Below are 25,076 nucleotides of genomic sequence, written 5' to 3' on the forward strand. Positions count from 1 at the left end.
CACAAATTTCTTGTTAACAAAGTTTTGGCAAGTCGGTTAGAACATCTACTTCGTGCATGACACAAATACATTTTTCCAACAATTGTTTATAGACAGATTATTTCACTGTATCACAATTCCAGTGGGTCAGAAGTTTACAAAATTCCAGAAAATGATGTCATGGCTTTAGAAGCTTCTGATAAATCATGTAAATTAGCCTGAGTCAATTAAAAGTGTAGCTGTGGATGTATTTCAAGGACTTCCTTCAAACTCAGTGCCTCTTTGCTTGACATCATGGGAAAATCAAAAGAAATCAGCCAAGATCTCAGCAAATTTTTTTGTAGACCTCCACAAGTCTGGTTCATCCTTGGAAGCAATTTTTAAATGCATGAAGGTACCACGTTCATCTGTACAAACAACAGTACGCAAGTATAAACACCATGGGACCACACAGCCGTCATACCGCTCAGGAAGGAGACACGTTCTGTCTCCTAGAGATGAACGTACTTTGGTGTGATCAGTGCAAATCAATCCCAGAACATCAGCAAAGGATCTTGTGAATATGCTGGAGGAAACCGGTACAAAAGTATCTATATCCACAGTAAAACAAGTCCTATATTGACGTAACCTGAAAGGCCGCTCAGCAAGGAAGAAGCCACTGCTCCAAAACTGCCATAAAAAAGCCAGACTACGGTTTGCAACTGCACATGAGATAGATGACATCATGAGGAAAGGAAAATTATGTGGATATATTGAAGCAACATCTCAAGACATCAGTCAGGAAGCTAAAGCTTGGTCGCAAATGTGTCTTCCAAATGGACAATGACCCCAAGCATACTTCCAAAGTTGTGGCAAAATGGCTTAGAGACAACAAAGTCAAGGTTTTGGAGTGGCCATCACAAAGCCCTGACCTCAATCCTATAGAAAAATTGTGGACAGAACTGAAAAAGCGTGTGCGAGCAAGGCCTACAAACCTGACTCAGTTACACCAGCTCTGTCAGGAGGAATGGGCCAAAATTCACCCAACTTATTGTGGGAAGCTTGTGGAAGGCTACCCGAAACGTTTGACCCAAGTTAAACCATTTAAAAGCAATGCTGCCAAATACGAATTGAGTGTATGTAAACTTCTGACCCACTGGGAATGTGATGAAAGAAATAAAAGCGGAAAGAAATCACTCTACTATTATTCTGACATATCACATTCTTAAAATAAAAGTGGTGATCCTAACTGACCTAAGATAGGAAATTTTTACTAGGATTAAATGTCAGGAATTGTGAAAAACTGAGTTTAAATGTATTTGGCTAAGGTGCATGTAAACTTCCGACTTCAACTGTATTTTCCAGGACAGGAGCCTAAATAAAATGGAGCAATCGTTTGAATCTCTTACAGCTACATGTGTTAATGTACGATATAAAGTAGTGCTGAATGGGCAATTATCTTACAAAGATTGACATACATTTTCCCATAATGAAGTGTGTGCAAAACGTTTATTTTATATATAATCAAAGACTTATTTCCCATTCCACGCATGAACTAAAAATAAATTGATGTGGAGATTTTACATTTAGATTTTTTTTCGTCCTGTGGTCTTAACCTGGTACTGGGAAACCGTCCCGAAGAGTACCAACCCTTCAAGAATTTCAAGTATCCTATGACTGTTTAGATTAATACATAAGCAATGACCCATGATTTGTTTCCTGATAAGTGCATGCATCAAATATGTGTAACATTTTTATGACCAATACCAAAGCATTTCGGTTTTCATTTGAACCATAATCTAAACTCTAAAAAGATCTGAATGAGGTTATCACCACATGACCTCACTTAAGGTCCATTGTGCAAACAATTTAATATTAAGAAAAATCAAATGTTTAGATTTGTCTTCGCCATTATAACAACCTATTAAGTTCTGGTGATTGATGATGAATTATATACTTGATTTCACACCATCAACCATACATTTCTTTCAGGGGTAGAGCTTAGAATAACATGACTTCAAATTAAGGTTGATCAAATTAAAATATTGTGATCATCATATGATCAAATCAAAACTATATATTTCAGGCTATACACCATGAGGATACCCACTCTTACCATTGTGTCAACTTGAAAACAGGAGTCTAGCAAGCAACTATACATAATCAACAAGTGGACAACTCTACATTCAGCAGTTATATAGCAGGACTGTTATGCCAACATGTCACATGGTAACAGGGTCCCTTCATATGGTCTCAGAGATCTAGGACCAGCCCCCCCTGTCCATACATTATGATCAAAAAGGCAAAACTGGCCCTAGACCAGCACCATTACCACAGTTAAAACAATGAGCCAGATATATAAATAATTGTGAAGCATCCGGTTGGTGTTTCCACTCACTATGGGGATGTAAGGAAGCTCAGTGGCCGGCAGTGGGAAAAGATGGAGCGAGAACGATTTTGGCAGACATTCTACTAATTTTCTCATTGATTAAACATTTGATCTTTATACAGTTCTGTTTCCAAAACTAGAATCTCCAACAGATTAGACTGCGGTTTGTAGACTTCACCCTTCGCCAAAGTTGTTTTATTTTTTTTTAAATTGCGTTTGTTAGGAGTTAAGGGCGAATTGAGTTATAGCACACGCGTACTTCAGTGTAGGCGTTCCCGAACGTAAATATGCAAATAAATGCTAGAACAGGCCAATAGGATCTCACTAGCTCGGGCTTGGCCCTGCCCACCTCCTTGCTTTTTCTGCCCACTATGATTAATTTGTGCCCATTGCAAACTACAGGCTCTGGTCTATCTTGGGTAAGTTAAAATCTTTCCTATTACTCTGAGACACTTTATAAATACAGGCACAGATACCTAGTTAGAGTTAAAGCAATAAAAATGTGGAAGAAACATGATTGAAGTCAAGCAGAAAATGAAATTGGAGACAAAAATAGAGTGACTATGCAATCAAATCCATTTCACTACTGGGCTGATCTGAACACTTGTGTCCATTCTCATGTGTCATTATCACAATGTATGAAATCAACATTTGAAGCCTAGTTATTGGACAATTGCCTTTTTGGATGGCAATTTGAGAATTCAGTGTGGGAAAATGACACTTAATTTCCACGCTGTATATCGGTAGATCTAAAACTAAGTTTTGCCGCCCCCCCAAAAAAAATTCCGAACCATACACCAAAAAACATAGGTCAGGCTGTAGTTTCTTCCCCAACAACCCAATTTAATGTTTTGCTTCATATACATTATTTTATTTATGTTTTCACGATTCGCAAAATTGACCCCTTTAATCTAACAGAAAATTATATATTTTTAAATCATTAAATGCTTTGAGCAACACCCACCTTTGCAGTGTAACCTATTTTGGCAGGACAGAGGACATGGGTATAAAGTGCCTTTCAAAATTATCGAAGAATAATGTAAATATTATCCTCAACCAAACGTTTGACTGCTTGTAGCATCAGGGGAAGAGTTCAATTGAGACCTTGTCTCAATGGGGAATTCAGAGAAGTCTGTTCCGTGACTTCGCAGACTGACTTGTCCATTGGCAATAGTAAATTGGGAGGTGATTCCAGAACGTGAGGTCTGGAACTGCGACGGGAAGTTCTGATCGAAGGTGCTGATTTGATAAGTCTGATGCAACCCTTGAGCATCAGTCTTTTTCGAGGACGCAACTCCCTCCAGAAAATCTTCGGTTGGCGACACGGCCGAGGTAGTGGTTTCATCCCCCGAAAATGAGAAAGAGTGCTGGGAGTCCCCTACAAGGAGTCCAAAATGGGGTTTCTCCAAGGTAGACCTTAGTGGAGAGTTCATCCCTGACCTACCAGTACCAGTGGTAAACCTGCTGGGGGAAGGGTACTGCTTCTCTGTGGAGAACAGAGGCTGGTTGGAAAGGCTGGGGCTCTCGGTGACAAAGGTAAGACTCTGGCTGCTCAGGTAGCTATCGTTCTGGCTGGTCCTCTCCAGTGCTTGCTGGAGGAACTTGGAGTACTCGTGCAGGAGGCTAGATTTCTCTGCTGATGGGGCTTGAGAGTTACCTCCCAAGCTTTCTACCGGGCTGCCCTCAGACACATCGGAGGAGTTGATGGAGATGCTGGATGTCACCTCAGTGTCGGCCACACTGAAGGAGATATCTGGCTGCACGTTGGCCTTGTTTGAGTAGTGGTCCAGGAGAGTCTGGAGAACCTCATCCGGGAGCACGTTTTTGTCGTGATTGGACTTGAGCTCGACGCTCAACGGCTGGGGTTCCAAGATGGTGGCGGGAACGGTTTCGTCTATGACGCCGGCCACTGCGACTTGTGCAGCGGAAGGCTGGGACGCGATGCTGCTTACATTAACAGCGTAATCTCGGTTGTCGTTGTTGGCCATAGCGACCTGCTGGAGATACCTCTTCTTTTTCAGGAACTGCACGGCATCATCGTAGTGTGTGCTGCTGGATGCTGGTTTCGTCTGCCCTCCTGGTAGAGCGTCTACTGGCTCCAGGTCAGAGTTGGCCACATCCACGTCCAGAAGACCTTGTTTGTCAACAATCTCAAACGTGTACCTGGTGACTTTGCAGTCTTCGAAAGAGGACAAAAGGGACAAACTCTCAGGTGGTTCAGGTTCAGTTGGTTGCTTCAGACTCCTCTTGGGGACCTTCTTGAGGACCAGCTTGGGAGGATGAATCTCCTCAGAGGAGAGATTCCCCCCACCCAGCCCCAACTGCCGCCCACTAGATGAGTCAGGAACTGCCACAGAATAATCTGCCATCACATACTCGTCTTTGACCACCTTGGAGGTAACCACATAGAGAGGTAGACATTCAATTTTGCTCGGTCTTTGCTCCACCTCCCTATCCATGTCGCTAAGAGAAGCGACTGTGGCAACGTTTTCAGTGGCAGCAGCTGAGAGAGCACATTGAGACATGTCTGAGGTCTTCAGGCGTTTCTTCTTGGGCAGTGAGCACTCCTTGGCAGGGAAGGAGAAGCTCAGAGATTCTGTGTCGCTCAGGAGTCCTCCATCTTTCCCCGCTGCTGCTGTCTTGTGGGCTTTCCTCTCACGGCACATACGCCTGTGCTTTAGAACCCGGTCTGTTCTGGAAAAGTACTGTCGGAAACAAGAATGGGTTTGTGGCATACAAGGACAGTAGTGTAAGTTTTTTTTTTTTTTTTTTTTAAATAGCTTCTGCATGCTTTATAAACCAGAGGTGTTTGTGCAGTCTTGTCAAGCCCAACTCTTAAGTTCATTGTCATTTGCTTTGATAACATAAATAACCAACCTGGTGGCAGTAGTCACATTGATAGGGCTTCTCTCCACTGTGGGTCCTTCTGTGCCTCTCCATGTGGTATTTCTGAATGAACCTCATGCCACACTCCTCACAGCGGAAGGGCTTCTCACCTAATAGAAAGTCAAATGAACAGGTTATTCTGTGAGCTAGTAACATCAACATTCAACAGGTGGGATCTTTGACAAATCATTGGCTACCATAGTTCAATCATAGCTTCATGGGGCATTCTCTTACCAGTGTGTATCTTCTCATGTCTCTGAAGAAGGTATTTCTGTATGAAGCGCATATCACACTGGCTGCACTGAAATGGCTTCTCACCTGAAACCAAGCAACAGTAAGTTACCATATTTTCTGGTGTTTATTCAATGGGAAATTGTGTTAGCCTACTTATTATGCAGACAATGCAACTAACAATAATTGTTGTGATCATTTAATGCTAATCAACAGACTTGACCGTCATAAAATACATACCAGTGTGGATGAAGACGTGTCTTTGTAGATGGTAGTTTGTTCGAAAGGCTGCATTGCAGTGCCCACATACATGACACTTTGGACTCTGGAGACCCAATGATCCATCCTCATTGATGGTGAGAATCTAACAAAAAGTGGAATGATACATGGAAAGACAAGAACAAAAGGTCAGTCAATTATTTCACAACTAAAGCGAGGCCTTTACCCAGATAAAAACATTTGGTTTTCATCTGGTAGTTTTCAGGTAACAATATAAATCTTTAATCTGTACCTAACATGTGATTATGACCTAGTGTCAAGCAAATATATAACCTTGGCAGGAGAGCGCTGTTTTCTCTTCTTCTTGTGACACTCTGTTGTGAGGTCCCTGGGCTGTTTTCTCTCTTTCTTTCCCAGCATCAGTGGATCCGAAGACAGCTTCAACTCTTGTTTGATGCTCACCTGCAAAACATTGTTTAATCACTTCACATGAATTAATTTCACCGATTATAGTCAGAATGACGACGCTCTCAATGGGTGACTCCCAAGTCTTCAAAAAGGAGGCAGCGAGAGGAAAAAGCAAAGCCTTGATTCACCCAATGTCATGGTTTACACTACAGCGCATGTATTGCATGACTGGCAATAAGAATGTATGCATGATATGTACTCACAGGCATGTGGAGCGTGCATGGCAGCTTGTGTGAGAGTCTCTGCATCATTCCCTCTTCCCGGTCATTCTTCACAGTCTCCTCATGTACCATCAGTTCATCAGTTGCAATCAGGTCATGAGACACTATTGAAACCCCTGTCAGGTCATCATCCTCTTCATCATCATCAGCTAACAGGGGGTGGTGGGCTAACCCCCTCTCGCCCAGGGTCATGACGACCAGACCCCCTCCCCCTATCCCCACCCTCTCATCCACTACCCCACTACACTTTAGCAGCATCCCCTCCAGCTTGTCATCAATGTTCATCCTAGCTACGTGTCTGTGGTGTCAAGAGAGGGCAGAAGTATTAGCTAGGTAAAGACAAACAAAACACCACTATTTAGCTTTGGTAGCAATAGGCTAACGTTAATAATACATCACTACAACTGCTTGCTAGCTACAATTTAGTGGGGCCATCATTGAGTAATCTGAGGTTTAGCTGATAACGTAGTTAGCTACCTAAAGATGATCAACCAACCAAATAACGTTAGGCAACACAAACCCGTTTACTCATAATAGCACATCGACCTGCCCAAAATTAACGTCAGCAATAAAACTAGGCTAATTGACCATACTATAGCTAACTAACGTTAATATTTCATCATCTGTCGCTAGTGGTCAACTGGATAGATTAGCTAGTTAACAAACTAGATTAACGTACTTGAACTACCTAAATATGTAACTAGGTGTTATTATTGATAACTTTAGTTAGCTAGACAACTTTCGTTTGACAATTTTCGCTAGTTAGCTAAACAAGTAACAACTGCGTTAGTTAGCTAGAAAACTACCGGTAGTGTGGACAAGCGTTAGCTAGCTAACGTAGTTTGCAGTATATAATTAGCTAGCTAGCTGTGAATGGCAAACGTTAGCAAGCTAGCTAGCTATGCCTGATCAGAACCAACAACAACCAGAACTAACAGATAGCTAGCAAGACCTCAAGTCAAATCAAGATTTAGCTTCACTCAAGACAAGTCAAATCGAGACGTAGTTTACGTTAGCTCAAAAGCACAGCAGACCAAACTGTTCACAACTGACATAACGTTAGCTAGCTATTAGCATTAGTTAGCTAGCCTAGCTAACTTACGTAACGTTAGCCTGCTTACCTACTTTATGGTCTAATAAGGTCGTTCAACAGTCATGGTTTATATGGGAAAAGTGTATCCGCTGTGTGATATACGCCGCGACAGAAAATAAAAATCGCCGCATCTGGCCCAACTGCAGCGCATGGGGACTGTACCGTAGTTGTTTGGCTTTGTGATAGCTCTGCGGCTCACCTGTGGTGAAGCACTACTGTGTGTTCTGCTTTGCAGCCCTTATTATGCGTCTCTTCTGCGCTCACACTGGATTAGGATATGATGACAGAAGAAAATCAAGACTATGCTACGAGCTACTTGTTCACCAAACATGAAGTTTCATGCGTCCAACAAACACTTAAAAATAAGAAATGCTGTCGTATTATACGTCCTCGTTAACAAAAAACAAAACATTTAAGTTAACTAGTTAGCCAAAGAATTCATGTATAATGCATTCGGAAAGTATTCAGACCCCTTGACTTTTTCCACATTTTGTTACGTTACAGCCTTATTCTACAATTGATTAAATACATGTTTTGCCCTCACCAATCTACACACAATACCCCATAATGACAAAGCAAGAATAGGTTTTTAAAAATGTATTACATATAAAAACCAGAAATACCTTATTTACATAATTATTCAGACCCTTTGCTATGAGACTTAAAATTGAGCTCAGGTGCATCTTGTTTCCATTTAGCATCCTTGAGCTGTTTCTACAACTTGATTGGAGTCCAGCTCTGGTAGGAACTGAGAAGTGGTCTGTGGTCACCACCTGCAGAACCACTCCTTTATTGGGGGTGTCTTGCTAATTGCCTATAATTTCCACCTTTTGTCTATTCCATTTGCACAACAGCATGTGACATTTATTGTCAATCAGTGTTGCTTCCTAAGTGAACAGTTTGATTTCACAGAAGTATGATTGACTTGGAGTTACATTGTGTTGTTTAAGTGTTCCCTTTATTTTTTGAGCAGTGTATATTGTTTTTATATTGGTCCAGATAATTTATATACCAAAAATGATTTAGATCTGAAACAGTTTAAGATCTGGGAAAATTGGAAAACGCTGTAAAATTACTCACTCTCCAGTCTCCATTGACTTGCATTGGATTTGCTTATTGTATTGAAAAATACAGAAATATCTAATTTACATAAGTATTCGCACCCCTTTGCTATGACACCCAAATTGAGCTCAGGTGCATCCAATTTCCTTTGATCATCCTTGAGATGTCGCTACAACTTTATTAGAATCCACCTGTGGCCAATTTGGACAAGATTTAGAAGGAAAACACCTGTCTACACGGAACAAAAAGATAAACGCAAAGATTTTACTGAGTTACAGTTCATATCAGGAAATCAGTCAATTTAAATAAATTCTTTCGGACATAATCTATGGATTTCACATGACTGGGAATACAGATATTCATCTTTTGGTCACCGATACCTTATGAAATGGTATGGGAGTGGATCAGAAAACCAGTCAGTATCTGGTGTGACCACAATTTGCCTCATACAGCTCCAATGCATAGAGTTGATCATACTGTTTATTGTGGCCTGTGGAATGTTGTCTCACTCCTCTTCAATGGCTGTGCAAAGTTGTTGGATATTGGCAGGAACTGGAACACGCTGTCGTACACGTCGATCCAGAGCATCCCAAACATCCTCAATGTGGGACATGTCTAGTGAATATGCAGGCCATGAAAAACTGGGACATTTTCAGCTTCCAGGAATTGTGTACAGATCCTTGCGACATGGGTCATGCATTATCATGCTGAAACATGAGGTGATGGCGGCGGATGAATGGCATGACAATGGGCTTTTGGATCTTGTCACGGTATCTCTGTGCATTCAAATTGCCATAGATAAAATGTAATTGTGTTTGTTGTCCATAGCTTATGCCTGCCCATACCATAACCTCACTGCAACCATGGGTCACTCTGTTCACAATGTTGACATTAGCAAACCACTCGCCCTTACAACACCATACATGCTGTCTGCCATCTTCACAGATTAACTTCTCCAGTGTGCCAGTGGCTATCGAAGGTGAGCATTTGCCCACTGAAGTCGGTTATGATGCCAAACTGCAGTCAGGTCAAGACCCGGTTGAAAACGGCGAGCACGCAGATGAGCTTTCCTGAGTCAGTTTCTGACAGTATGTGCAGAAATTCTTCAGTTGCGCAAATCCAGTTTCATCAGCTGTCCGGGTGGCTGGTCTGTCTATCCCGCAGGTGAAGAAGCCGGATGTTGAGGCCCTGGGCTGGCGTGGTTACACGTTGTCTGCAGTTGTAAGGCCGGTTGGACGTACTGACAAATTCTCTAAAACAACGTTGAAGGTGGCTTTTGGTAGAGAAATTAACATTCAGATCTCTGGCAATAGATCTGGTTGACATTCCTGCAGTCAGCATGCCAATTGCACACTCCGTCAAAGCTAGAGACATCCGTGGCATTGTGTTGTGTGATAAACTGCACATTTTAGAGTGGCCTTTTATAGTCCCCAGCACAAGGTGCACATGTGTAATGATCATGCCGTTTAATCAGCTTCTTGATCTGCCACACCTGTCAGGTGGATGGATTATCTTGGCAAATGAGAAATGCTCACTAACAGGGATGTAAACAAATTTGTGCCAAAAAACGGAGAGGAATTTTTTTTTTGTGCGTATGAAAAATGTCAGGGATCTTTTATTTCAGCTCATGAAACATGGGACCAACACTTTACATGCTGAGTTTATATTTCTGTTCAGTGTATATAGTATATAAACCTGGGTGGCAGGTAGCCTAGCGGTCAAGAGCATTGGGCCAGTAACCAAAAGGTCGCTGGTTCAAATCCCTGAGCTGGCAATGTGGAAAAATCTGCAATTCCGCCCTTGAGCAAGGCTGTTGACCTCCAACAACAACTGCTCCCTCGGTGCCGATGACGTCGATTAAGGCAGCCCCCCACACTTCTCTGATTCAGAAGGTTGGGTGAAAGCAGAAGACACATTTCGGGTGAATACATTCAGTTGTGCAACTGACTAGGTATCCACTTTCCTTTCCCTAAAACAATTTCTAGAGTGTTGAAAGTTTCCAAGAGCACATTGAAAGAAATTTAAAAAATATGTAACTACCCAGACTCTGCCTAGAGCTGAGTAACTGGGCAAGAAGGACCTTGGTCAGGGAGGTGACCAAGAACCCAATGACCACTCTAGCTGAACTACAGAGTTCCTTATCTGAGATGGTAGAACTTCACCAATATGGGCTTTATCGGTGTGGCCAGGCGGAAGCCACTCCTGAGAAAAAGGCACAACAGCACGCCTGGGCTTTGCCAAAAGGAACATGAAAGAGCATAAGGCAAAATCATTTGTGGTCTGATGAGAATTTATTTTCACTATTTGGCCTGAATACAAAGCGCTATGTCTGGAGAAAACCCGGCACAGCTCATCACGCGACTAACACCAACTCTACCCTTGAGCATAGTGGTGGCAGCATCAGGCGATGGGGATGCTTTCAGTGGCAGGGACTGGGAGACTGGTAAAGATAGAGGGAACAATACATGGAGTCAAGTACAAGCAAATCCATGATAAGAACCTGCTTCAGAGTGCAAACAACCTTAGACTAGGGGTGAATATTTACGTTCCAACAAGACAATGACCCCAATCATACAGTCAAAACAATGTTGGAATGAATTCAGAACAATAATGTGAAAGTCCTTGAGTGGCCCAGCCAAAGCCCAGACTTGAATCCCATTGAAAATATGTGGAAAGACTTGAAGATTGCTGTTCCCCATGTAACTTAAAAGAGCTTGAGAGGAAGGAAGAATGGGAGAAAATCCCCAAATCCAGATGTGCAAAGCTGATACAGACATACCGAAGACGACTCAAAGCTGTTATCACAGCCAAAGGTGCTTCTACAAAGTATTGACTCGGGTGTGAATAAAATGTCTAAAAACACGTTTTCACTTTCATTATGGGGTAGTGTGTAGATGGGTGCAATTTAAAAATGTAATCCATTTTAAATTCAGGCTTTAAAATGTATTCCACAAATTGTGGAATAAATCAAGGAGTATGAATACTTTCTGAAGGCACTATATACTGTATGTCCAGTAAATTTCTGTACCAAAAATTATTAAGAGCTGATCAATTGAACACGTATTTACACAACTAGATTCATGTAATAAACAGTAACCCCATGTGTCCAAAGACTAAATATAGTACAATATCAGAAACTCACATTGTAGACATGCTTTGGCCGATTAAAAGAATAATAATATTCAGATTTGTCCATCAGTAAGCTCAGAGAACAAGTGTACAGAAGAAAATTATACATCTCAGTTATGGACATGAATGGATGAACAAGTTTCAAGTTTTATTAGTCGTATGAACGGGATACTCATGGTATACATTGTCCAATGAAATGCTTACTTGCAGGTTCCTTCCCGACAATGCAACAACAATAAGAAATAATAAAAGATAAGTATACAAACAAAGTCAAATGGCTCAGTAGAAGCACATGAATAGAGCGCATCTTCAAAGACATTTTTAATGTCCTATCACGCTGAGAGGAAAAGATAAACATAATGAAATGAGGCAAAATGCATATTACATATCAATACCTGTTAGGATGAGTGCACATACAGTGCATTCAGAAAGTATTCAGGCCATTGACTTTTTCCACATATTGTTAAGTTACAGCCTCATCCTTAAATGGAATAAATCTTTCCCCCCCCCCCCCCCCTTATCAATCTACACACAACCCCATACTGACCAGTGGTGGAAAAAGTACACAACTGTCATTCTTGAGTAAAAGTAAAAGATACCGTAATAGAAAATTACTCAAGTAAAAGTGAAAGTCAAAAGTCTAAATGTATTTGGTTTTAAATATACTTAAGTATCAAAAGTAAATTAAATTGCTCAAATATACTTAAGTAGTTAAAGTACAAGTATAAATCCTTTCACATTCCATATATTAAGCAAACCAGATGGCACGATTTTCTGGTTTATTTTAATTTACGGATAGCCAGGGGCACACTCAAACACTCAGAGAATTTACAAACGAAGCATTTCAGAGGCAGTAGGTATGACCAGGGATGTTCTCTTGATAAATGTATGAATTGGACCATTTTCCTATCCTGCTAAGCATTTGAAATGTAACGAGTACTTTTGTGTGTCAGGGAAAATGTATGGAGTAAAAAGTACAATCTTTTCTTTAGTAAAAGTTGTCAAAAATATAGAAAGTACAGATACCCAAAAAAACATTAGTACTTGAAAGTATTTTAACTTAAGTACTTTATACCACTGATACTGACAAAGCAAAAACAGGTTTAGAATTTATTAAAAATTTCAAATGGAAATATCACATTTACATAAGTATTTAGACGCTTTATTCAGTACTTTGTTGAGGCACCTTTGGCAACAATTACAGCCTTGAGTCTTCTTGGGTATGACGCTACAAGCTTGGCACACCGGTATTTTGGAGTTTCTCCCGTTCTTCTCTGAGGATCCTCTCAAGCTCTGTCTGGTTGGATAGGGAGCATCGCTGTGCAGCTATTTTCAGGTCTCTCCAGAGATGTTCAAGTCCGGGCTGTGGCTGGGCCACTCAACGACATTCAGAGACACGTCCAGAAGCCACTCCTGCGTTATCTTGGCTGTGTGCTTAGGGTCGTTGTCCTGTTGGAAGGTGAAAAAGAACAGGAGAGCCGCAAAGTCTAGGAGCTCAGATGCAATACTTTAATAACCAACGTTTTGACAGACAAGCCATCTTCATCAGGGTATAATGACAAACACTGCGGTTCACTAGTTAGAAACTCTCTAAATGACACACAGGTGTTTAATCATGGCTGGGTGTGGCTTGATTTCATTGGTTGATTTACAGATATAAATAGAACATATAAAAAGCATGAATGGGTAGCATACAGTCATAGGTACAATTTGGCTACATAGGCCCATAAACATTTACAATGTATAGGAAAATCACAATCACAAGAATGGCTTCAGATCAAAGTCTACATTGACACCGAAGGGAGCAAGAGAGAGGGGGTCTTTAAATTAAAGATCCAGGCGGCCTCTCGTTTTAACAATAAATTGTCGAGGTCACCCCCTCTCCTAGGGAGGGTGACATGTTCGATGGCGATTTCACGAAGGGACGAAATAGTGGTTTGCTTCCAAAAAGTGGGCCACAACTGGGTACGTCTAGTTTTTGCACCTAATGGTGCTACAATGCTCCATGATTTTTACTTTTAATTTGCGCTTTGTTTTATCCACAATTTTTACCACAAGGAAAAGTTATAACACAAATAACTGCCTTAGTGGAGCACATGATAACACCTTTGATTGGGATCCGTTTCCCTGTTTGAGGGTGTTTGAAGGATCTACATTTGTAAGTCCCATTACGCTTTTAGTTTCCATCTGGTAGAGGCACAAATAATATTATGGGGTGGTAATTGTCTAAAGGCTTAAAAATCATTCTATAACCAGTATCCTCCCCTTCATCTACACTGATTGAAGTTGGAAGTAACATCAATAAGAGATCATAGTGTTCACCTGGATTCACCTGGTCAGTCTGTCATGGAAAGAGCAGGTGTTCCTAATGGTTTGTACATTGTGTATAAGTCCACCTCCGTAGCTAGCCTACTGGCATCAGTAATAGTATGTATATTGGGAGGGTGAATAATCTTCTCCCCAAAAGCTTACAGTATAGATTTGGGAGGCTGGTCCAGCTGGGCCTGATCTTGCATGAGTGTGGAATCAATGGGACGTTCATCAGTTCATCAATGTAGAATCCTCTTCACGATATCTTCCCTCCAGAATACTCTGGACCACATTGATCACCTTCCTATTTAATACTATTTCCATGTGGGGCATAGACCTGAATTCCTTGACATGGACAGGCTGTGCTTGCTTCCCTCTCCAGCGTTTACAAAGACCGAGGCTAAGACTGTCCACTGTATCATCCCCATCAGCATACACATAGTCTATGGGGTCTGCATTTGGGAACTGGTCGTCATAAATATATGTAACCGGTGTGAGCAGCCCCACACCATAGAAGCAGTACATCTCAACACCAGGAGGGGGCAGACCAGCTGTCAAGTTTCTGGTGTCTTCCCACATGAACCAGCCATCTTCAAAGTCAATGTCTTTAAAGAAGCGCTGGTAGTCCTGTCGGGTATAGTTGAATGATGGCGTGGAGATGAAGACGTGGTCTGCAGGCCAGGCCTCTTCAAATGGAAGCATCCAGGGGTTTGTGGTGGTCATCCGCTGCTGCTCCCGGATTTTGATGTTGGACACCAGTGGGATGCCAAGATTTTCACCTGCGGAGACAATTGTTATCATTCAATATCAATAATTTTCTCTTGGTAATCTCCATCCAATGTGTGACTCGCCAATGTAATCCAGACAAACCTGACCTACCACCCTCTCAAGAAAATTAAGACATGGGCAAGGCGGTCCAGTATGTTTTCCTGGCTAAATAAATAGTGGGGGCAACAGATTTTTGGTGTAACAGATGTCTCTTTCCATTCACCAATGTTTGGAGGCTGGATATATGTTGCGAGTGGATGAACGTGTGCAGGTAACCTAGTAAAGGAGCCCTTAAGTGATTGTCAAACAATCAGATAAAAACATAACTGGTTGTGTTTATGCCACAATAAAAAGGTCCAGTAATACATTTTAAAAGTTAAATTACAAATCTTTACCACTAGGGCCAAAGAGATTCTACATGTAATTCTATGATTAGGCCCATAAATGTTTTTGGTGCAAGTGTGTGCACATATAGGAAGTCCTGTACCGGGAAAGAAATTAATTATTTCACCCTGCAAGTAAAACGATTTTGGAATATGAGGTGATTACGGTCAATGTAATCTACTTCAACCCGGTTATGAGGTTCTCTCAAGTATATTATGTTTCTATTATGGGTGAGGTTGTTCAATCTGTCCACCAAATTGTGTCACAGTACCTGATGCTAGTACTCGAAGGGTCTTGACAGCCCCACCCCAGGGTGCTCCAAGTGAAATGAAGCCTTTGATGTATTCCTCTTTCCAAGCCTGGGTCTGCTGATATAAGAAGTAGAGGACATAATTGCTTCCCATGCTATGGCCCAGGATGTAAAGTGGTTGTTGATCTCGCTCGTACATATCCTCAATCAGCTTCTTCAGTCGTGCAAAGTATTCCTCCTGCTCATCTGATAAGGTGAGACAAATAGGAACAGTCACATTATGTGTAAGCATGTGTGTATAAACAATGAATGCGTTGCACTTCCGTACAGGAAAGTGATTGTCAGTTGGATGGTGTGTGTGTGTGTCCATGATGACACTTACTCGGAGCTATTCTGAAGTCATATGGTGCTGCTCGGACAGCCTCATTGCGGACATATCCCATGTTGACCAAATGTGTAACCATATTATTAAAATAACCTGGAAAAGGAGACATTTCATTCAATGAAATCATAATAAAAAAGAAAACATAGTAAAAGATGGCCTCATTATGGTTGTTCTCACCTGACAGCTTGTTGTTGTCCAAGAACTCAACAGTATATGTCTGTCCAAAACCAGGCACTCTCACAGACACCCCTGCAGAATTGGATGACTTGCGAGTTGTCCTATTGTATACAATTCTGTAGCAAGAAATATGCAGTAGGTACATAATGCATAAGGAAATGAACCCAACCACTAAAATGCTGAGGACAGTGAAGAAAGATGGTGCCGGAGAAGGCAGACATTTTACGTGCCACCAACCGATTGTGTTTTTTTGTTCGTATATTTGCGTTGTTTGTAACTTATTTTTTTACTTATTTTGTACATAACGTTGCCACTACCGCCTCTTATGACCGAAAATAACTTCTGGACATCAGAACTGCGATTACTCACCAAGGTCTGTCGGAATCCTTTTTTTCCTTTAACGAGTCTGAGGAGGCCGACGCCAACGATATACTGCTTTCTCGGGAACAGGCCCAGATCCCCGTGATTTGCATGAAGAGGAGGCGGAGAAAAAGGGGCTGGAGGGCAGGCTGCCTTCTGAGAATTTGTAGGCGATCGAATAAACTCCCACTTCCTTCCATTCTGCTAGCAAATGTGCAACCTTTGGACAATAAAATAGATGACCTACGCGGAAGATTAAACTACGAAAGGGACATTCAAAACTGTAATATCTTATGCTTCACGGAGTCATGGCTGAACGACGCACGATCAACATACAGCTGGTTGGTTATACTCTGCACCGGCAGGATAGAACAGCTGTGTCTGGTAAGACAAGGGGCGGCGGACTATGTATTTTTGTAAATAACAGCTGGTGCACAATATCTAAGGAAGTCTTGAGGTTTTTCTCGCCTGAGGTAGAGTATCTCATGATAAGCTGTAGACCACACTATCTACCTAGAGTGTTTTCATCTGTATTTTCCGCAGCTGTTTACATACCACTACAGTCAGAGGCTGGCACTAAGACAGCATTGAATGAGCTGTATTCCGCCATAAGCAAACAAGAAAACGCTCACCCAGAGGCGGCGCTCCTAGTAGCCGGGGACTTTAATGCAGGGAAACTTAAATCTGTTTTACCAAATTTGTTAATGTTAAATGTGCAACCAGAGGAAAAAAACCTCTGGACCACCTTTACTCCACACACAGAGACACATACAAAGCTCGCCCTCCATTTGGCAAATCTGACCATTATTCCATCCTCCTGAATCCTGCTTACAAGCAAAAATGAAAGCAGGAAGCACCAGTGACTAGATCAATAAAAAAGTGGTCAGATGAAGCAGATGCCCTCCAGGACTGTTTTGCTAGCACGGACTGGAACATGTTCAGGGATTCCTCCGATGGCATTGATGAAGCCAATGACTGATGGCACTTCATCAATAAGTGCATTGATGACGTCGTCCCCACAGTGACTGTACGTACATACCCCAACCAGAAGCCATGGATTACAGGCAACATCCACACTGAGCTAAAGGCTAGAGCTGCCGCTTTCAAGGAGCGGGACTCTAACCCGGAAGCTTTAAAGAAATCCCATTATGCCCTCCGACGAACCATCAAACAGGCATAGCGTAAATACAGGACTAAGATAGATTCGAGCTCGTCGGATGTGGCAGGGCTTGCAAACCATTACAGACTACAAAGGGAAGCACAGCCGAGAGCTGCCCAGTGACACAAACCTTCCTCTGCAACTGGATCTTGGACTTACTGACAGGCCGCCCCTAAGTGGTAAGGGTAGGTAACAACACATCTGCCACGCTGATCCTCAACACAGGGTTCCCTCAGGGGTGCGTGCTTAGTCCCCTCCTGTTTGCCCGGTTCACTCATGACTGCATGGCCAGGCACGACTCCAACACCATCCTCAAGTTTGTAGATGAAAACAATGGTAGGCCTGATCACCGACAAAGACGAGACAGCCTATAGGGAGGAGGTTAGAGACCTGGCCGTGTGGTGCCAGGACAACAACCTCTCCCTCAACATGATCAAGACAAAGGAGATGATTGTGGACTACAGGAAAAAGAGGATCGAGCACGCCCCCATTCTCTTCGACGGGGCTGCAGTGGAGCTAGTTGAGAGCTTCAGTTCCTTGGTGCACTCATCACCAACAAACTAACATGGTCCAAGCACACCAAGACAGTCGAAAAAGGCACGGCAAAACCTATTCCCCCTCAGGAGACTGAAAAGATTTGGCATGGGTCCTCAGATCCTCAAATGATTCTACAGCTGCACCATCGAGCGCATTCTGACTGGTTGCATCACTGCCTGGTATGGCAACTGCTCGGCCCCTGACCGCAAGGCACTACAGAGGTACTGGGCCGTTCGCATTGCCATATCTGGGGCCAAGCTTCCTGCCATCCAGGACCTCTATACCAGGTAGTGTCAGAGGAAGAACCTAAAAATGGTTGAAAACTCCAGCCACCCTAATCATAGACTGTTCTCTCTGCTACCGCACGGCAAGCGGTACCGGAGCGCCAAGTCTAGGTCCAAGAGGCTTCTAAACAGCTTCTACCCCCAAGCCATAAGACTCATGAACACCTAATCAAACAGCTACCCAGACTATTTGCATTGCCCCCCACCCCTTTTTACACCGCTCCTACTCTCCGTTGTTATCATCTATGTATAGTCACTTTAATAACTCTACCTACATGTACATATTACCTTAACTAACCAGTGCCCCTGCACATTGACTCTGTACCAGTACCCCCTGTATATAGTCTCGCTATTGTTATTTTACTGCTGCTCTTTAAATACTTGTTACTTTTATTTCTTATTTGTATTTGTTTTTTTAACTGCTTTGTTGGTTATGGGCTCGTAGGTAAGCATTCCACTGTAAGGTCTACTACACCTGTTGTATTCGGCGCATGTGACTAATACGATTTGATTTGACTCAAAATCAAACTAGTAGCCTCCCGGGTGACGCAGTGGTCTAAGGCACTGCATCGCAGTGACTCTGGGTTTGATCCAGGCTCTGTCGCAGCCGGCCGCGACCGGGAGGTCCATTGGCCTAGCATCGTCCGGGTTAGGCCGGTAGGGATATCCTTGTCTCATCGCGCACTAGCGACTCCTGTGGCGGGCCCGGGCGCAGTGCTCGCTGACCAGGTCGCTAGGTGTACGGTGTTTCCTCCGACACATTGGTGCTGGCTTCCGGGTTGGATGCGCGCTGTGTTAAGAAGCAGTGTGGCTTGGTTGGGTTGTGTTTGAAAAAGGGGATAGATTTTTTTTAAATAAAAAAATGTAACTAGTGAAAATAGAGTTGTGGTTGTATATGCTTTGCTCTTCTATTACAGTGCATTATTTATTGATACAACAATGAACCATTAGGAAATGCTCCCTAAGTGTAGAGTTAAAATGATTTAATTAAATCATAAGATCTAAACAGAATTATTATGATCATATTCATTCTCCCCCTCACCTTATATTATCAATCCAACAGTTAATTCCAATTGGCATGAACATATTCAAGTCAATCCAAAGTGTGAAAAAGTAATCTGTCTTTTTGTAGCACATCCAATGCACACGGCTTGGCTTGTCAATCTTGGCTTCAAGCTGGTTTCCTGCAGTCCCAGGCACTGGTAAAAAAAAAGATGTCAAATGTTAGAAGCCAGCGGCCTCATATATAAACATTGCGTAAATTTCATACTAAGTATCTGCATGAACCATTTCTGAAATGTCTGCACATGTACAAAAATCAGACCGGTAAATAAAACTGCATGTGTAAACAAGCATTATAACTCCGGCTGAAAAACGTCCTCCTTTTAGGGTGACACAAACTAGGTTTCCATCAAACCCTTTTTAGCGAGTAAAGTACATGTCGGATAAAAATTGTAATGACTGCCTGATGGAAACAAACATTTTAGTTTAACTTTCCAAATGTCGACAAAAGAAAATATGGTAGACAAGGTGGGATCTTTTGTGTCGGTAAATTAAATTATGTGGGGAAATGTCAGTGTAAACGCTTTAATGTGCAAATATTTATTTTACAACCATCATATCATATTTATATTTTTGTTCAGTGTATTTACTAGGCCCAATTAAATGAGTGATGCGGATGACAATTTGTTGTATGGCTCCTTCGAGAATATGAACCCATCACGCCCAGAAAAGGTGAGGAATGTATTATGCAATGGTTATGAAAATAAAATAAACAGTTATTGTGCTGACATTGCTTCCAGAGGCAGTTTGGAACTCGGTAGTGAGTGTTTCAACCCCGGTCCTATTCTGTGAGCTTGTGTGGCCTACCACTTCGCAGCTGAGACATTGTTGCTCCTAGATGTTTCCACTTCACAATAGCAGCACTTACAGTTGACCAGGCAGCTCTAGCAGGGCAGAAATTTTACTTACTGACTTGTTGGAAAAGTGACATCCTATAATGGTGCCACGTTGAAAGTGACTGAGCGCCTCCATAAGGCCATTCTACTGCCAATGTTGGTCTATGGACATTGCATGTCAGGAAGGGGTTGTGGCTGAAATAGCCGTATCCACTAATTTGAAGGTGTGTCCACATACTTTTGGATATATTGTGTACTAAACTTTGAACAACTTTAATACACTTCATTGCAATGACTAATCTAGAGGTTCACATACTTTTTCCGACAAAGAGATTGAATGTTGGGATCAATTTACTCAAGAAATAAATGAAAAAAGTACAATTATTGTGTTGTTTAAACCAGGTTTACTATCTATTACTAGAACTTACATGAAGATCTGATCACATTTTTGGTCAAATTTTTGCAGAAATACCAAAAATGCTAAAGGTTTCAAACTTTATCTCACCACTGTATATCTCTGACCCAGACAGGACCATATGATTTAATTAACATTCACACCAACATCTATTACTGAGTTCAAGGACCTACAATCCTCGTGGAAACCAGAGAAAACTGCCTGGAACTTGATTCTACTTCTAGATAGAGAATCGACCTGTCTTGTGAAATACATTTTGGACTTTCAGTATACAAGAAAGCAAATGGATAGCCTATTACAATCATATAAAACATACATTGAATTCCATTAAATATAACATGTTGTAATAGGCCTAACACAGCAAACTACTCAAGAAATATATATCTGCTCACCTATAAGAACCGGCGGAGTGCTATTGTTTGGTACTTTGTTTTGAGTTTTTAAACTTGATGGAAAGACATCGAAGAGCCAAAATCCAGCAGCTTGCTGTAGCGCAAGGAATACTATAAGAAGCACAGTACAGCAGTGCGCGTGTCCCATTCTGTCAAAATCTTGCCCAAATCTTAATCGTGTCAAAGTTTACAGAGTTGTCTCTCACTATGTCAGAAGGACGAGAGCTGGGCTGTATTCATTCTGGCTAACAGTTGCAACTAAAACGAGGGTTTCTATTGGACAAATTCAGGTAGGTCCCTCCCTGATTCGCTCTGTTTGCTTCCTTTAAGAAGCGTTTTGCAACAGAATTGGCGGAATGAATACCCCTGGCCTATTATAAAACGGGTTGTTTGGTTCCTGGATGCTGATTGGTTAATAGTAAGGATTTAGTTATTCACCACCATCCCTATTAACAGTTCCATTTGAATTCACAATGCGCATCCACTGTCTCACAGCCAATTCGAAACTTACTTCTCCCCTGGAAAAAAGTATATAAACAATATTTCCCCATGCTACTAGGCTAGCATTTGGTTTAAACAGTTGGGGTTTGTCTAAACCTTGTTTGCCTCTGACCTGTGCAGTTTTTTTTGCGAACTCCAATGTCATGCATAGAGAATAAATGTGACAAGACTGACAGCTTCTGAGCCATGCCAATTCATTTATTAGGATCATTATAATGGATAATTTCAAAGAAATGACAATAGAAAGAAACAAAGGTGAAACAAACGAAAATGCACATAGTTTGCTGTAATTTCAGCTGCTTGATGTGATTGTGTGTTAACTTTAGTGCGCTAGCTAGCAATGTAGAAGGCTCTTAGCTTCTATAGCCACAGTCATAAACTCTGCCCATTTCTACAATTTATGTTCTTAAAATTGGATTGTACACCTAACCTTAACCACACTGCTAACCTTATGCCTAACCCTAAATTAAGACCAAAAAGCCAATTGTGCAGCCAATTCTGACTTAGTGGCTTTAGAAGCTAGTGGAAACAATGGAGTGCAAGCTCATGCATAGCTACAAAGCAACCAGCGGCCACGTTCGGGGCAGACATTAAAATTATATTTTCTGTCTTGCAAGTTATTTTAGCATTAATACGTGTCACATGTCCGTTTGTAAAATGTTTTTATTGAGTTAATAAAGCCGCATACAAACATGGTCAGCTCCAAATTGCAGGTGTTTCAGCCTAGCTCAGTGCTGTCAATGGTGGTGGGGCAGCCAGCGGAAAATAGAGTGTAGGGGTTGGTAAACTTCTCTAGTTGAGCTGTGATTGGGTCAGTGTTCTGTCACTCATGGGGACACTATTTCACCCCAAAATCTACAGGGAGAACTATAAAGTTCTGCCATAGATTTCCATTATAAGTGCCCATCCAAGAAGGCTCAATGTCATTGGCCACAGATAAATCACGTTATATCTACCGTAGCTTTAATTGGACTGATGTCAACATCATACTTTGAAAATCTTAGCTAGCAAGATAGACAAGCAGTCATCATGAATCGCATTGACAATCTACTGGCAAAAGCTTTTCAATCCTTGTCAAATGATATATAAAACGTATCGGTGATCATTGGTCGTTGGACATGAACATTACATAACAAGTTGAAAATTGCAAATTCCACAATGAGTGGTTTGGAAGGAATTAGTGGCTAACTGCAAGTGTTGCAAAGCAATCACTATTTTGCTTCCCCTGCCTGCTATTCGGTGGAGAGGATATGTGGTCCAAGACTGGGTTTAAGGGTCTCTTTTCCAAGCTTTAAAGGATAAACATCCACACGATACAACATGGCCTGAAAAGGTTAAATACATTGGCCATCCTGTCAATCCAGCATGATTTCTGCCGCATTCAAAACAACTGAAACTCGGCACTGGGAAATGTCATACTTCAGTGAGTTCAAGACTACTGGGAACTCTGAATAAAACTAGCTCCGACTGGGGGAAAACGTTTTGAACGGTCATCCAACTCGGAATTCCAAGTTGGGAACTCGGTCCTCTTTCTAGAGCTCTGACCTGAAGATAACTGACGTCATGATTCAATCTGTTTTAGTTTTTTTCAGAATTCCTAGTTGTCTTGAAAGCACCTTAGATCCAGAGAATGCCAGACTTTGATGACAAAGTTCTTGACAAAATTTGCCCACAAGAAGGATCACTGAACCACCTTCCTGTTCAAGGGAGCAAAACACAACGGTGAGTCCAAAAATGTATTATATGCTGCTGCATAAATTATGTAATATGCCAGGGAGATATGTATACTGTAGCTAAGTAATATATGTTGTGTAGTAAGCTGTTAGTAGCCCATGTGCCTCACCCTAATAATTTGGTCCCTTTCCCTCATAATTTAGCATACTGTTCTGACTTGGAGGTGCACATGTAGCCTATAGCCTGTTTTAGAGAAATGTCATCATCGAATATTGTAAGAGCTTTCATTGTCTGCTTATATGCCCTTTATTTATCTTACGGTTCTGACTTGGTGTACAGGGAGAATACTGTGTTCTGAATTCTGGCACTGTACATTTCAAAAGAGCTGAACAAATAGTTATATGGACTACGCCCGTCTAAGCTTGCTCATTAATGTCTTAATCATAATGACGTATTGCCTCTTATCTGCACATCGTTCACTTATGCCATAGTTTGTACATCTCAATTGTCAGTAGAAACCACATTTGTTTAAGCAAGTCAGCCATATCAGCTATGTTTTTTAAAAAGTCAGTAAATGAGGTTAAATGAACTGTTTTGCTGCCAGACAAGGCTCTAGCCAGGTGTAGAGGTGGTAAGGATTCACTCCATGGTGCTGAAAAGAAAGCTCTGCTGTGGGGACAGCTTTATGTAGGCCCTAACCGTTTGTGGGCACCGTTTGTCACTGTTATGGTGCAATTCATGTATTGTTTAGTGTTGTGTTGTGGCTTTGCTGGCATGCATCAATCTTTCTTCTTTTTTTTTTACAGTTTGCCCCACCAAGATTTACATGCTAAAATCACCACTGATAGCAACCATTGAAAATAGAAAACTCGGTCCTCGGGATACCAAGGGGTGCACATTTAGTTTTTTTGCACTAGCACTACACAGCTGATTCAAATAATCAACTAATCATCAAGCTTTGAATCAGCTGTGTATTGTTAGGGCAAATAACAAAATGTGCGCCACTTGGTCCCAAGGACTGAGCTTGGAAAACACTGGGGTAGGACCATTACAAAAAAAGATTGCAGTCAGGTGCAGTATAACTGCAGTTAAGAGTGCAGTTTAACTTCAATATGTACTGTATCCAAAATATGTTTTTTTACTGTATTAATTTTGTAGTGTAACTGCAATTAGATTGAAGTATAACTGCAGCTATTCTGCAATTACAGCGTCCAAAATACCAGTCGACTGCAGTTACTACACTTTTAATGCAGTTTCAAAACTGCAATCTTGTAAGGGGATGTTTGGCTAGCAACTATAGAACCTCCGTCCTAATGACTGGCTTTTGCCCGGACTATATGGTCTGGTGGAAGGATGAAATAAAAATTATTTACAAATTAAAACAATGATATTAATATTTTTTGTATATGTTGGCAACCATTTTATAAAAGCAAATCGTAGATAACACCCTCCAAAAGGCTTTTTATTGGCCCTTGGCTTCACCTCGAACAGCCCTTTGGGAGTCAATTCCCAGGTTCTCATGCCTTATTGCTTAATTAATGCTGTGTATGAGAGAGGTGGGTGGCAAAGTCAGAGGAAAAACCTGAGGTCAGTTAGGCTGCGTAAACACAAGCAGCCCAATTATGATTGGTCTTTAGACCAATAACACCAGAACTTTTCGCATCAGAAGTTTTTCAGAGTTGATCTGATTGGTCAAAAGACCAACTAGTGAAAAAAATATCAGAATTGGGCTGCCTGTGTAAATGCAGACTAAATCATCGTTGGACTGCACTTTAAAAGCACTCCTCACAGCAGGAAATACAGCATCAACAAATGCGCATAGTGTCCTGCTATAAGCGCAGCTGTGTGCTTCTACCTTGTAGTAAAAGTAATAAGGGTTACAGTAGTTTAACTGAATCTATATAAATATTGAAACAACACACATGA

The 25,076-nt window shown here is 41.6% G+C and overlaps 2 protein-coding genes across 4 annotated transcripts; both read right to left on the bottom strand.

The window, feature by feature from the left end:
• Positions 1 to 1,448: 1,448 nt before the first annotated feature.
• On the bottom strand, positions 1,449 to 7,821 carry znf148 (zinc finger protein 148). Of its 3 annotated transcripts, none has more exons than XM_055878288.1 (7): positions 7,498 to 7,821; positions 6,355 to 6,670; positions 6,017 to 6,145; positions 5,705 to 5,828; positions 5,468 to 5,551; positions 5,225 to 5,343; positions 1,449 to 5,052 (listed from the first exon to the last, which is right to left on the bottom strand). In XM_055878288.1, exons 2-7 carry the CDS (start codon positions 6,655 to 6,657, stop codon positions 3,400 to 3,402), a joined length of 2,412 nt encoding a protein of 803 aa, XP_055734263.1. In that variant the 5' UTR covers positions 6,658 to 6,670; positions 7,498 to 7,821; the 3' UTR covers positions 1,449 to 3,399. The 3 variants fall into 3 exon arrangements, with proteins under 3 accessions (XP_055734263.1, XP_055734262.1, XP_055734261.1); XM_055878287.1 differs by having other exon boundaries at positions 7,494 to 7,821; XM_055878286.1 differs by having other exon boundaries at positions 6,355 to 7,820.
• A 5,323-nt stretch (positions 7,822 to 13,144) lies between these two features.
• LOC129821053 (phosphatidylcholine-sterol acyltransferase-like) lies at positions 13,145 to 24,989 on the bottom strand. The gene is made up of 6 exons (XM_055878297.1): positions 20,976 to 24,989; positions 19,313 to 19,469; positions 15,931 to 16,046; positions 15,751 to 15,846; positions 15,390 to 15,614; positions 13,145 to 14,745 (listed from the first exon to the last, which is right to left on the bottom strand). Exons 1-6 carry the CDS (start codon positions 21,121 to 21,123, stop codon positions 14,198 to 14,200), a joined length of 1,290 nt encoding a protein of 429 aa, XP_055734272.1. The 5' UTR covers positions 21,124 to 24,989; the 3' UTR covers positions 13,145 to 14,197.
• Positions 24,990 to 25,076: the final 87 nt, after the last annotated feature.

Source organism: Salvelinus fontinalis, chromosome 23, assembly GCF_029448725.1.
Source record: "Salvelinus fontinalis isolate EN_2023a chromosome 23, ASM2944872v1, whole genome shotgun sequence".
Lineage (NCBI taxonomy): Eukaryota > Metazoa > Chordata > Actinopteri > Salmoniformes > Salmonidae > Salvelinus > Salvelinus fontinalis.

Coding starts and splice junctions, on each gene's coding strand:
- znf148 (XM_055878288.1), bottom strand. CDS start 6,657: ATGAACATTGATGACAAGCTGGAGGGGATGCTGCTAAAGTGTAGTGGG. Junction 6,146..6,354: donor CATGCACGCTCCACATGCCT/GTGAGTACATAT, acceptor AATGTTTTGCAG/GTGAGCATCAAACAAGAGTT. Junction 5,829..6,016: donor AACAGCGCTCTCCTGCCAAG/GTTATATATTTG, acceptor ACTTTTTGTTAG/ATTCTCACCATCAATGAGGA.
- LOC129821053 (XM_055878297.1), bottom strand. CDS start 21,123: ATGGGACACGCGCACTGCTGTACTGTGCTTCTTATAGTATTCCTTGCG. Junction 19,470..20,975: donor CACTCCGCCGGTTCTTATAG/GTGAGCAGATAT, acceptor TTTTTTTACCAG/TGCCTGGGACTGCAGGAAAC. Junction 15,615..15,750: donor TGACTTCAGAATAGCTCCGA/GTAAGTGTCATC, acceptor TCACCTTATCAG/ATGAGCAGGAGGAATACTTT.